Source organism: Melopsittacus undulatus, chromosome 2, assembly GCF_012275295.1.
Source record: "Melopsittacus undulatus isolate bMelUnd1 chromosome 2, bMelUnd1.mat.Z, whole genome shotgun sequence".
Lineage (NCBI taxonomy): Eukaryota > Metazoa > Chordata > Aves > Psittaciformes > Psittaculidae > Melopsittacus > Melopsittacus undulatus.
This window is the reverse complement of record NC_047528.1, coordinates 92,902,394-92,916,168: the sequence shown is the minus strand read 5'-3', so window position 1 is coordinate 92,916,168 and position 13,775 is coordinate 92,902,394. Positions and strand designations below refer to the sequence as shown.

General features: G+C 39.3%; 1 protein-coding gene across 1 annotated transcript in view; it reads right to left on the bottom strand.

Moving 5' to 3' along the window:
• The window catches only part of RCAN1 (regulator of calcineurin 1), a 39,425-nt gene extending 32,737 nt beyond the window's left edge, over nt 1-6,688 (bottom strand). Inside the window, exon 1 of the mRNA XM_034074415.1 lies at nt 6,340-6,688. Within this exon, the coding sequence (XP_033930306.1) occupies nt 6,340-6,603 (264 nt within the window). The 5' untranslated portion in view covers nt 6,604-6,688. The remainder of the gene's footprint in view (nt 1-6,339) is intronic.
• Between the last annotated feature and the right edge of the window lie 7,087 nt (nt 6,689-13,775).

The window sequence follows — 13,775 nt, the reverse complement described above, 5'->3', positions numbered from 1 at the left end:
GAAATTATTTCTAAACAATTATAATACTTTCATGTCATTTGCATGGCAACATATTATATAAATATTCTATACTTCCATTTTAATTCTAATAGAATTAAATAGAAATAATAGAAAGATCATAGAATAGAATGATCAGCACACTGTAAGGACCTAGGTAGTAGTTGATTTTTGACATACAAATAAATATATTGCTATTTCAACCTGACCTAGGAGACCTACAGAGAGTCAAACTGTGATATAGTATACTTAAAGCTGCAGTATGAGGATTTTCTGTTAGCACCTTATTTTATCAAGGCCTCAATTGGTTATGATGCACTCTGAAATGCATTGAGCACAACAGAACTACAGGAATTAAAATAATTCTCTCTCCTCTTGTGAAATCAGCCTTTCTACTACAGTTTAATGGTATTATCCATACTTCCACAAGAAGAATAATTAAAATGTGGACAAAAGTATAAGGAAGCCATTTAAATCACTATTCAATGCCTCAAAGTTCAAGTATAGGAAAAGAAGCAGTCAAGCACTCTTGATCAAAAAATTTTATAATATACAGTCTCTTCAGATCCTTCTCTAGCTTAAAATAAGAGTATTCAACTCTAAATTTATTCAAATCACCTTTGTGATTTGAATTTTGTTTAAGTATTTACTTGAAATTTATTCAAATCACCTCTCAGCATCCCACACAAGACCTGGAAAGGAGCAGCAAGAAAACCTACTCTGGGTTCACAGGCCAAAAGCAGCTACTCAAGCGAGAAGACTTAAGACACCACCCTCAAACTAAACAGACACACCAAGACTGAATAGATCTTTAATACTTGATAATATGCAGACTAGTATGCATATTTATTTCCATTTTCTTATTAAGGCATAGGATAGAAAGAACGGACAAAAAAAGGCTCAGAGGACAGCATAGTCACTAAGCAAAGTACAAGCATCTACTTTGAGTGTATAAATTGTGTAGCTTCTGTCTTCAAAGTGAGGAACTTTGAAGTTTTTCACCCCTTCATGACTACTGCCAAGGTTTCCATATAGAAGGTAGATACAGTATGAAGTGTTAGAACTCCTCATATTAGTCATAACATATGCCATCTTTTCAGCCAAAAAAGAAGATTTTTCTTTTTAATCTAAAAAAAAGCAGGTGAAGCATCTCAGTGACTCTCAGGAGTTATGTTTGTCCTCAGATGCAGAGATATGAACATGCTCTGCTTATGCACTTGGCAAACTGGATGCATCCCAGGAGCCATAAAACTGCATTAGCATGGTATTATGCTCTACTGTAACATCAAAGATTATTATGCCAGCGATAGCATTATATTTATATGGCTTCCAAACTTAAAATCACCCAGAAATCTGCCTTAACCTGTTAATATCTGCAGAATAAACCTGCATAATCAGAAAGTACAGGAGCTAAATAATTTCAGAAGTTTTATTAATAAAATTTTAATAATACAAGATTTCTTAATTTTTTTTAACAATCCTTAATCCTTTTACTGTTCAGTGTAAAAACAGGTTATTGGGATATGATTTTGAACAACAATCTTAACCCTGGGCTTTTTTGGAAAGCAATAGGATAGAAAGAACTATAAGCATTGTCACAAAAATAAAAATATTTGAGATAAATACTGGCAGGGAAAACATTAAAACCTTCAAAATCTTAGCAGAATAGTATAGATGCCACTAAGTAATTTTTACATTCCCTATTAGGAACTTTTTGACAGAAACAGAGCTGTGGTCACAAAAATACAAACACATAAAAATACTTTTTTGAAATTTACTTGTATTTTTTTTTACTGTGATCTAGGAGGATTAACAAACTGTAAGTAAAAGGATTAACAAGGCATGGGACTGAGACAGGAAGAGATTACCAAAAAGCCCATGTATTGCTTTGTAAAGAAAGTTTTGCAAATATTCCTGAGAAATTTGACAAGCTTCCTGTAAAGTAGAAGTAATTCTCTAAGGATCTGAAAAACCCCAAATACATTCAGCATCTCATTATTATTCCAGTAGGCTCTAAGTCAATTAAAAATTGCTAAAAGCATGGGTCATTTAACAACAGCTTCATTTTCAGATCAGTTCACAACAAGTTTTTCCGTACTAAACCTATGTAAAATTCTACTCTTCCTTTACTTTTAAAGCTATGATAATCATTAACAAGATTCAATACACCTGCCACTACAGCTTTCTTCTTGGTTATACTACTGGAGATTTCTGACCTTATTTAGACCCTATCTTCAAACATAATTGTAATCTTTCTTTTTTTGTTAATAAATAATTGCACTCTGTTTCACAGCCAGGTCTACTTTTACTTGCCATTGGAGGTTACATCAGGACACAGACTACTGCAGGAGACTGGCTCATTCCTACTTCTGGTGCATTTTTTAAAAGCAGTCAAGCTAAGTACCTCTAAAAATCCATCTTTCAGCAAAGTTTTCCCTAGTAGGTTCCAGAAAAAAACTATTACTGTGATATAACTGCCTGTTTTCAGGAGTTATCTATGAATGTAAGCTTTTGTTAATTACAGGAAAACTCTGACACATCCATTAGTATGCAGTAACCTGCAAGACTTAAAACATCTGTAATTGCCTTAATCTGCTAAAGTAATTTAAGGAACTCAACCCATTTTAGGGAAAATTACTGCAACAAAAATCCTTCAGCTTATTCTTTTCTCAGCAGTCCAAAGCTGAATTCTTTCTAGATGCTCTTCATGTTCCTCTTTTTACTCTACACAAATTACATGAGTGATACTTGTCTACAATTAAGCTGAAATGGAAACCTGAGAGTCAGAACAAACCTAGGTAACCTACTTAGCAAGAGACTACTAGGGCATAAATGAAGTTATTTAGCCCCCCTGTGGCTGTACTCAGAACTTTAAAGTCATCAGTGAAGTATGCCACATCCCTTCAGGATTACAAAACAAAAGCAAGTGTATTACCTACTGGACTTGCCACTTGACAGTACATGGTCTATAAAAAAACCCAAGTGTCCTCTAATGACATAAAAAGGCTCTTAGAAATGAATACCAGTTGAGGAGTTTTGAAATATGCAAAAGTATAATTGCTGGCTCTGATAATTAGCTACTGACACATTTTTCTTTATTTTTTTTTAAATGACTTCACAGGCATTTAGTTACAATAGATCAAACTCATCTGTATCAAGAAACACTGCTTTTCTGTAAGATTTAAAATCTCTTAAGCACAGCATCAACATTATCACTATCAAAAAGCTGGGGGTTAGAGGCAGAGGACATTTCAGGAACAGTATTTTTCCAAGGTAATCAGCCAACCTAGAGATCAGATAAAGGGTTTTCATTTAAGGTAACTTCTATCAGTGAAAACAAAAGGGGATGTGGAATCTATCTGTATTTTTCCAACTGCGCTTCAGAAAAACTCGAGAGTAAGTACTCAGGTGTTCTCTGAAGATTTTGTAACTGACACTGAAAAACTAGCCAGGTATATATACAAGTCAGATTCTGATAATAAAACAGAGAACAAACTGTAATTTGCTGGAACTATTACCTTACTCAGCAGAATTATCTATTTTTAAAAGACTGATTGCAAATCTAAAAACATCTTCAGATTTGTCAACTGTGACATCAACACATCAAAAAAAAAGAAATAAAAAAAAAGAAGAGCAATAACATCATAACATCCAACCAGCGTCTCAAGCGCCAATCACTGAAATCACTGTTTGGGAAGGAGGAGGGCAAACCAGAAATCGCTGTTGTCAGCCATCATCTAGCTGTCCTATCTCACCTTTGATTGGATCAACCCCCCTCAAATAGGGCAATCCAGGATTACTAAGGGGCTTACTGAACAAAAAACCCAACCAACAAACACTAACTATATAGACAAGTTATTTTAAGAGTGTTACATACACTGGAAAAAGTAAGAAGTTCACAAAACAGAAGAAAACACACTGCACATACCAGAATTCACGGAATTTTTATAAAACACTATGTCTGGTTATGTTATATTTCACAATACTTTTACTCGTGCCTTTATTATCACAAAGTTCCACACAATCATTTGCTCACACTGACAAGGGCAAGTCTGATTTTTCTGTATACACTCCAGCCTTAGTGCCCCATACTACCTTTTCTCTCTTTGCAACTGCCTGATATTTAGCCAACAGAACACATTAAAAACATATCCATCCATGAATTTGCTGTTTCCTTACACAGCAGTTAAACATTTCCAAAGAGTTAGCTCTTGCCATCTTCATAACCACATTAACTGAAGTTAAATTACATTTTTCAGTAGTTGAGATTCAGTTAGCAAAAACTTGGCTATATTTTCAATCTATTAAAATTCTCTGTACACCTACCACATCTATAAAACACCAAGTCCCAAGCACCTCAACATTTCTGGGTATTTTTTTTATAAAACTTAAGAAATACTTTTCTTCCTTCTCGGATACATATTTATTCAATTTCAGGATAATTCTTCCATTCTTTGCCTTAGGAATTTAAATTTCAAAAGCCCCAGCTATGCTTCAGTAACAGTGCATGCTTTCATCCATGGTTAAGATAACACAGTTTATGCTGAGATGATTAACCTCAAATTAATTTGCTACTATTTTAAGTAACCTGCATTTTTCCCTGCGGCAGCTCCTGGCAAGGAAAATAAAGAAGTAGTTAAAACAATTTTTTATTCTGGTGTTAAGGATACAAGACTTTGAACAAAATTAAATGTCTGGAGAGATTCTTTGGGATTGAAACAGAAAGACAAAAATGGTTCATTTGGTCATGCATGGGGTTATGCATCTACCTTTGTCATCCACCTAACTGTTGTTTTAAAACATGTACTTCATGGTCATAAAAACTCATTTGAGAAAATATTATTAGCACACGCAACTGATGACACCACACAGAAGTGATTATATGTGCTTTCCTAAGCATACCTGGAGAGAACCTGGATGAAAGTTTATAGAATAATTCCCATCACACCTCCAGGTGCTCGAACACAATACGAAGTGTACTGCCACTGAAAGTTACATAACCTTAGAAAGTAACTGGAACACAACGTAGCTGCATCTCCTATTTCCAGCTCATGTTTAATGCATTATAACTGTTAGCAGGGTTGAGCTGTTGGACTACTACTACAAGGCCAGTTGTTTCTCACAGAGACAGCCTATTACTTCAATAGGATTTTAATCTGGCACATTACAGACTAATTTTTCGAGCCCTTTTCATTTAATTTCAACCTGCTTAAAAAGTAAGTATCTTCATCAGCACCCTTGTCTTCTAGTGACTTGGGTGCTGATGAAGATACTTCGTTTTTAAACAATAATAAGAGCTTGATAGCAAAACCAACTATAGAAAAAAAAGGGGGGAGAAAAATTAGCTTCATTCATTCTTTAATTCTTGCCAGGGCTTGGACAAATAAAAGAAGGATGAAAATAGAAAAGTGATTTGATGATTCTTCCTCAAGGCCACAGACAACATGAGAAGCAATTCTGAAATATCTATATCTACTTATAAAACCTAGAGCTGTGGCTTACTTCAGGCAGTTTACAGTATTCCTATGACAGCTGCTGTTACCATTCTCTGCTCTGGAACGACGGTTCGTAATTTTGATTGTTTTTTAAACATAGTGGTCCTTAATTCAGACAAACGCTAGAGATCTGTGTGCTATCCAACAACTCCCTCTGCCTGTAGGCCGGCGGCTTCTGCGTCCACTTAGACCCCGGTGACCAACTACCTGACTGCCAGCCTCCCATGTCTCCAAAGGCTGCCTTATGCCTCGTAGCTCAAACGCCTTCGGATGCATCAACAAGCCACACTTGCTCGCTGAACCATAACCGCAAGGCTCTCAACTGTGGTCCCGGGCAGGGATTATTTCCCTCCTCGTCTATACCCCTCTTCACCCTGTCCTACGGGTTCAGGTCACTGGATCCACCGGACTAAGCCTCTGGATCAGACCCGAGGACAGAGACACGGGAAATGACTTTACACGCGGCGCCGGTGGAGGGGCTGGCCGGCCGGCCGGGCTAGAACCGCTGCGCCTCCACACACCCGCTCCGCGCCCGGAGTGAGGGCGGAGACGTGGAGACACAGCCTCACTACCCACACACACCTCCTCGCGGAGAGGGCGGCCGCGGAGACTAAAGCACCCGCCGAGACCGAGAGGAGGCGGGCCTCCTTCTGCTTCTCACCCTCCCTCCCGCCGCCGGTCCACAGCGCCTGCCACAGGCCGCCGCTGCCCGCACAAGCAGCGGCCCCGGCGAACAGGAGCTGGCCGAGCCGAACCGCGCGGCGGCTGATGCTAGCCAGCAGAGGGAGCCGGCCCGTAACCCTGCTCTCTGTCCCCAGCGTAGGGCGGGTCTGCCCGCCGCGCTCACCCGGCACGGGCCATCCTGGAAAACGCGGGGGTCCAGGTTGCAGGCGATGGTGGCGGTGGGCAGGTTCTGCAGCGCCACCTCCTCCATCTCGCCGTCAATGAAGCTCCAGTCCGTCTGGTCCTCGCCGGGGGCCCGCAGCAGCAGCGCCGCCGCCTCTTCTTCGTCCTCCTCCTCTTCCTCCCCGGCTTCCCCGGCCGGCGGCAGCGGCTGCTGCAGCTCCTCCTGCCCCGTCGGGCCCCTCCCGCCGCCGCTGCCGCTCTCCATGGCCGGGGGCGAGCGAAGCCCCCGCTGGGCGGAGCCTGGCTGCCGCCGGCAACACCAACGCCTCGCAGCGACGGCTTGTGCTGTGCTGCTGTGCTGTGCTGCTGTACTGCGCTGTGCTGTGCTGCCGCGCCTGGGAGCGCGCACAGAATTCACAGCCCCCCGCCCGCGCCCCTTTCGTTTCACTTAACCCCCTCGCCCGTTCAACCGGCGCCTCCGTAACCCCCCCCCCCCCGCGCGCAGAGCGCACGGCACCGTGTGAGCCAATAGGAAGCTACCGCCGCCGCCGCAACAGGTGGCCTGTCCCAGCTAGACGCTGCTTCCGCCATCTTGACTGAGGGCAGCGGACAACTTGCCCGTGTGTGAGGGAGCTGAGCCTGGCCGCAAGCCTGTGAACGCGGCCGCACGGCCTGGGGCGGTGGCAGCCACCCAGGGCCACGGTGAGTGTCCAAGGCCTGCTGCAGCCACACAGCTGTGTTGTGCATCCCGGCTGGAGCACAGAACAGCACATCTTGATAAGGAATATTTTGCAATAAGAAGATGAATAAAAAAGCCCCATACTCAAACACTTGTAAATCACTCAAATGCCACCTCGGTTCTCCTACCTGCCCTAAAGACAGGACAAACAACCCTTCATGTTCTGCAAACAGTTGGCTGAACAGACAACAAAGGGAAGCTTAGAAGAAGAAAAATACAGCGGTAACATTGGACAGCTGCATCTCCTCTTGCTGGCGATTGATGCAGCTGATCTTCACCCTTTCTTTGGACTTTTTTCAGAAGTATCCTGTTGCTGGCCAAGACCAAAAGTGTTGTGACTTAAGACTTGTAAAAGATGCCACATAATGCCATGTCTATGTCCTTTCCTCCTTACTTCGGGCAGAAAGGAGACGTTTTCTGACAACCTTTCTTTTTCTGTAACCTTTCAGTAAGGCCATGAAGGACAAATGCACTTTTTCTGGCTACACACAAGGAACTGCTTGTGTCAGACATTCCTACACAGAAGAATAGTGTACCTAATGAGCTTAGCTGGTTAGTCTGACCTAACTAACCTAGATGCATTCCTTACATACTAATATGTAACATCACTTTCCATGGGAAGGCCCAAAAGTGAGCTTGAGAGATCACAGGTTTTTGTAACATCCACACATCTACCTCAAACATCCTATACTAGTACAAGGATAACACAGAGTAGCAGAAGGCAGTAAGGAATGAGAGGATGCTGGGCAGTAGTTGGCAAAGTACTAGCCATCCATTCTTATGTACCACTGCAGGGCTACATAAGAATGAATGAGGTCTGAAAAGTGGAAAGCACCATCAGTTTGATAACCAGAAACAAAGGTACTAGCAAAATGTACTTGAGTTGCTATGAAGAACTGGTAGCAAAATTAAGAGTTCCTTCTTATCATGAGAAAGCCTGAGGTGCTAATCCTATTCTCATTTCCAGTTATGAGAAACTTCCCAGAGACATAAATGAGGGGATAGTTGGCATTTATATTACAGCTGAGATTCCCAGGGCTTACTTAGAAAGCAACATTTCATTGCAGAATAATCTTGTCATCAGGTGCCACCTACCCAGAGACTGAAAAAGATTCTTCCATTTCATAATGTCTGGTATTCTCAGTGTCCATTTTTTAACAGTCATGTTTGTAGATAACACATGTTAGTGTGTACTTGGAAAACATTACTGTGTCAAATACTAGGTCGGATTTTGTAAACAGCCTATAAACATACTGATGCAGGCTATGGCAGGTCATTTATTCTAATACAGCAAATATTTTCAATAGTGTTTGAAGTAAAATACTCTTACAGATATTTTCTTCCAAAATACAGCAATGTGAAAAAATGAGCCAGGTGGAAAACTATTTTTAACAGGTTTTAATGCTGTAACACCTACTGGTTTTTGCATTGTGCAAAGTTTACAGCAGAGGTAACAGCCTCACTCCTTGACATACAACTGTTACCCTATCTTCACTTAAGCACTGGTGACCTTTTTTCTCCCAACAGATCAAAGACTTTGAACTGATGGATTACTGGTCTTAGTCAATTTTAATGAGATCTTGCAGGATACAACAAGAAGAGAAATACCATGTGAACAGATAATAGTTTGCCTTCTCCCTCCTGTTAGAAGTTTCTTCAGCCTCTCTAATTATTTAAGCCTTTTTCAGAGAGATAAGCTGTCATCTTAGATACAAGATATTTTCATGATCAGTTGTGCTAAGTGACATTAAGTCAGTATGTTCTCACACCAGTTTTCACAAAAAAAAAATAAATCAGATAAATGCTACCTTCAAAGAAAAGTCACATATATAAGCAAGCTGCAACTTTCTATGGCTAAATTCAATCGTAGACTTCAGAAGAAAAATTAAACCTGAATCTCCCTCATCTTAGGTTTTAATAACTGATTCAGCCTTTCTTTTTTTGTTACATATGAAGGTAATGTAAGGTAAACTTTTGACTGGAGAAGTTGATAAACCAAGAAAAAAATAGATCTTCACCCTGATGTTCAACCCTGTAGACAGAGTATATCTTTTAACGTAAGTGACAATGATTAATGATAATGATTTCTTTATACGCAGGGGAAAAAGATTCCTCGGGTAAATCGCTTAAGGCACACTAGACAGTGCCACTCAAATGTTTTAAACGCACACTACCATCTAGTGGTAGAAAGAAAAGCACGAAGGATCTCGAGAGGGCTACTCTTATTCAATTTGCAACAAAAATCCTCACTTCTCAAGTGAAAAGTAGCTAACCACAATGGGGAACAAACAAAAATTCAACCACCACAAACCAACCCTATACAGAACTTGATTATAACCAAATGGAAAACGTTTGGAGAATGACTGAACACATGGCCCTATGGGCTACTTTACATCCTAAATGCTCATTTAAACCACTGGCTTATTTAGGGTTCCTTAGAATAGATTTTCATTGTACATAAGCAGATAAAATTAGCAGTTTAAACACATGGCATTGGCATCAGTGACAGTACTTCAGAAGATCTGGAGGGTTTTTTCCTGCTTAGAAGCCTATTTACAAAACAGTACTGCAATCTTTCCTTGGCTATAGACTTTAACGAAGGATATGCATATCTAAAATGCATATTGAAGATTAATTCTGCATTGAAGATTAATTCTGGCTATCAATAGCATAGTTTTCATTAAAGTAAATTTTCTTTAATTACTCCCATATCCTGCATGTACAAAAGCATGTGTGCTCAGTTGCTTCCTTACATTAACACTGAAATATTTGTACTATCAGTTGTTTGCATATATATGTAGCAGAAAATCTTGATGCCTTAAACTTTAATCGAATAACCACCTAAATTCACAATAAAAAAAGGCCAACATCCAACACATTCGCAGACATCCAAGCTCAAAGCAACCCAACAATCCTATTGAATCTAAATGATGGTCAAAGAAATAACTTGATCTATACTCATGCTTTCCCCATGGTCAAGCAGCGTATGATACAGTATTTTAGATAGTTATTTCTCTTGGTAGATCATATCATTTTAGATAGTTTTTTCTCTTGGTAGATCATACAAACTTCATAAAAGTCTGACTAATTCAACAGCACTGACTTGTGGGGATCTTCTTCATTAACAAGGTTCAAGGCTGGAGTTCTCAAACTCCTATGCAGAAGTGCATACCCGAAGTGTACCAGTAACTTTTTAATCTAGTTCTTTTGTTGGAGGGGAAATGCCCATCTTTGATGCCTTCCCAGAGCCAGAAGGACCTTTCCACACAGGCTGCCCAAAGAGCTTTGCCTCCTACATTTCCTGCAGCCATCCTGGACACCTTGTTTTCTAGGAAGTTCTGCTGAAAATCCTACTCTGTAAAGACTTCAGTTTACCTCTCTCAAGTGCATATTACCTGCCAAGGAGCCCCTCTGGATTAATTTCTCAAAGATAGATTTTGTTCTCCTTCAAGCATCCTCACATAGACAGAGTTCTGACCCTCTTTAAAGCAAGCCGGTCATCTTAAAGTGAACATATAAAGTACACAAAATCTCACTACATTTAAAGTAAACTCAGTTTGAGCAAAGCACATGCCTCAAAATAAAATAGATATAAAGGAAAACCCCAGCCTTATTTAACTGTTTGTTCTGATGTTAAATGTTTTCTTTATGTTTTCTTTCTAGCTATTAAAGTTATGGTTTATTTCTAGCTCCCAGTGCTTGATCCTTTACAGTGGAGTCCCTCCTCACTATTCTTTTTGCTCAGCTAAGCAGATCCAGTCATGCAAGTGTTTTTCCATTTAGAGCTGCTGAAAGTGGTTTCACGCCTGGTCCATACTTCTCCCGATCACGTTCCCTTTCCTTCTCTTAACTTAATCCAGACATCTGAAAGAATTATTTTTTCAGAGTATCATTATCCTTGCTCTCCGAGGGTCTGGATGCCATCCATTGTTGTTTGCTAAGCTCCCGCAGTACCTCTTGCAGCACCATGGTTCTTCCCTTCCTTTCCTCCTGCTTGCTTATCTCAGCCTTTGTCCACCACAGCAACCACAGCAACCAGGTGTTCTGAGTGCACTTACTCCAGCTTGATAGCCTTCCCCAAGCTTTACCAGTGCAAACATACATCTTAAAACACACCATAGATTTCATTTTTGTGTTTGCTTAGAAAAAAATGTGTATAGATCACTTTTATATACGTTTTTTGGTCTTTGTAGACAACAACATTCAAGGAATTGCTACAGCCTGTATCATATCAAGTATCTACATTAGCTATTTCCAGCTATATTGACTGAAAATATACCATGACTGGCTCTCATAGCAAAATGTCTTCAACAGCACAACCTAAAGGGTTATTTTAGATAGCAGTTTGGGGCACTGCATTTAACAGTAGAATAAACCATCCTTTTTTTTTTAACTTCTTGAACTTGTGCAGACTGATCTTCTTTCTCAAAACCACAGTAATAAGAATGAGAAATCAGAGTGATAGCCTCTCTGTCCCCTACTGTGTACTTGTGCTTTTGTAGAAGGGCCTGGCACCCACAGGAGAGGCAGGATTAGCTGGAGTGTTTGTCAGAAGCACTCCTAATATTTGGAAGAGTAGAAGCAGAGAAGAAACATACAAATGAAATGCTGTTAAAGAAAATACATACCATGAAGTTAAGTTTTCTTTATTTTGGTGTTGGTAAGAGGCTAAAAAAAAAAAGTCCTCAGTTGTTTGGGGTTTTTTAACAAGCTAAGGAGTAGGTAATGTACAAAGCTCATATGACTGATTCAGATCAGTTGCTCTGTTAAATGTCTATCAGCACAATCTCTTTTGTACCTATCTGTCTGTTCTCCCAAGGTTCACTATGCTGTTTCCTTGATGCTGTTCTCAATTAGATGGCAATGCATCTTATATTTGCATTGTGCCTGGTAGGGCTGGACTCCCAAGGTCACTGCCACCTTTGGATGGCACCCCAGATCTCATGATATGCTTTTCATTGTAATAAGGCAGTAGGTTACCATGTACCTCTTACAGATTTTTAAACTACGTTCTGGTAGGTCAGCTTCTAAATTAGGTAGAAAAGCATAAAATATAGTAGAGGTAAAAGAGCCATTTGTTTCAGAAGCAATCAGTAATGAGCCTGGTTACTCATTTACTGGAAAGCTCATTTATAAGTGCTGTAGAACAAATGGGTTTTGTCAGTAAGCACTTCTGAAAAGGAACAATATATATGATACAATTTCAACAAAAAGTGTGTCAAAGCAGTTCACAGACATAGTAAGGTTGGGTTCCTAATCCTGGGGAAAAAAAATAGAAAAATAAAATAGAAAGATAAATCAAAGAGAAAGATAAAACCAAGAAAAAAGGTCAAGAAAAAGAAAAAGAGAGAAAACGTAAGAAAAGGAAAAAGAAAAAGGGGAAAAAGAAGAAGAGAAAAAAGAGAAAGAAAAAGAGAGAGATTGTGGTATAACTTGCATGCAAATAAAATTAAATGAACATTAGTGAAAAATGGATCTGGGAGGCAGGTAATGTTTGCCTTTTTCTACATTTTCCTACCCTTTATCATCACTTATAGAGCAGTATGCACCAAAACCAGCTTCACTAAACACCTCCTCAAAAAAAAAAATTAAAAAGAAAGAAAAGAGTCAGCCACAGAGATGCTGTGGGAATCTCACATTTGAACTAAGCAAAAGGAAAGCAGGGCTGAAGAGAGACCTCTGGAGATCACCTGTTGCAGCCTCAGGCTGCAAAAACATTGATTTCTTTACTGGTGATATAAAAAAGGTATTTTCAAGGCTTTTATTAAATTTTATAAGAATATTTCAGAAAATTCTGCCGAATTGAAAGCTATGTATTAATTAATAGATAACTACATATAGATGTGGTCTATTTTTCTAATTAATTGAGTTATTCAACAGTAAGTGTAACAGCCAAATGGCACATACTGCAACATTGGTAATAAAAGGCAAGTGATCACTGTACTTCTTGATTGCACATGTAACTTCTGTATCACCTAGGTATTAACTCTAATAATGTTATGGCTATTTTGAAATATTCTAATATTTATTTCCAATATCTGTAATTATTTTAAAAGTTCTAATAATTGAAAAACCAGCTTTGAATTTTGCAAAGAAGAGTTGTACTAAGAGCCAAGTTCAAGTGCAGATGGTACAGACTGGGATTTTTACATGGCAGGGTGGGGGGAGGAAGCTGTTAAGAGCTGTGAAAGGTAAACTGAGATTTAAAAAAGAAGCTAGACTATGAAAAAGATCAAAAGAACTGTGATTAGGGATTATATTTTAAGAAATTCTTTCAAGATGCATCAGGCACAGTAAAATAGGAAACTAAGATAAATGTCAGTTTGATGTAATAGGAATCAAAATAATAGAGGAGTTCAAGAAAATCTAGACACTTTATTAAAAGTGAAGAAAATCTCTTGGACTTTAGGAAAAGCTTTGAGTAGTTTTTAGGTTCCACAGTAAAATGCTCTGATGGATCTGACTAGGATTACATATGCAATTTTGTAAACCAGGTCAATGTGAGAAAAGCAGCTTTTATAACACAGAAAACATGGAACGTTGCATATAGTTTATCCATTTAATTGTGAGTATAAATCTCTCCTGCGCACTTTGCAAAGCAAGCAAAGATGTGTTTTTTTCTCCAAAAGAACTTTTAATTTAAGGACTAGCTTTCAGATGTGTTGAGCAGATGAAATTCAGCTGAAGTTGGAGAATTT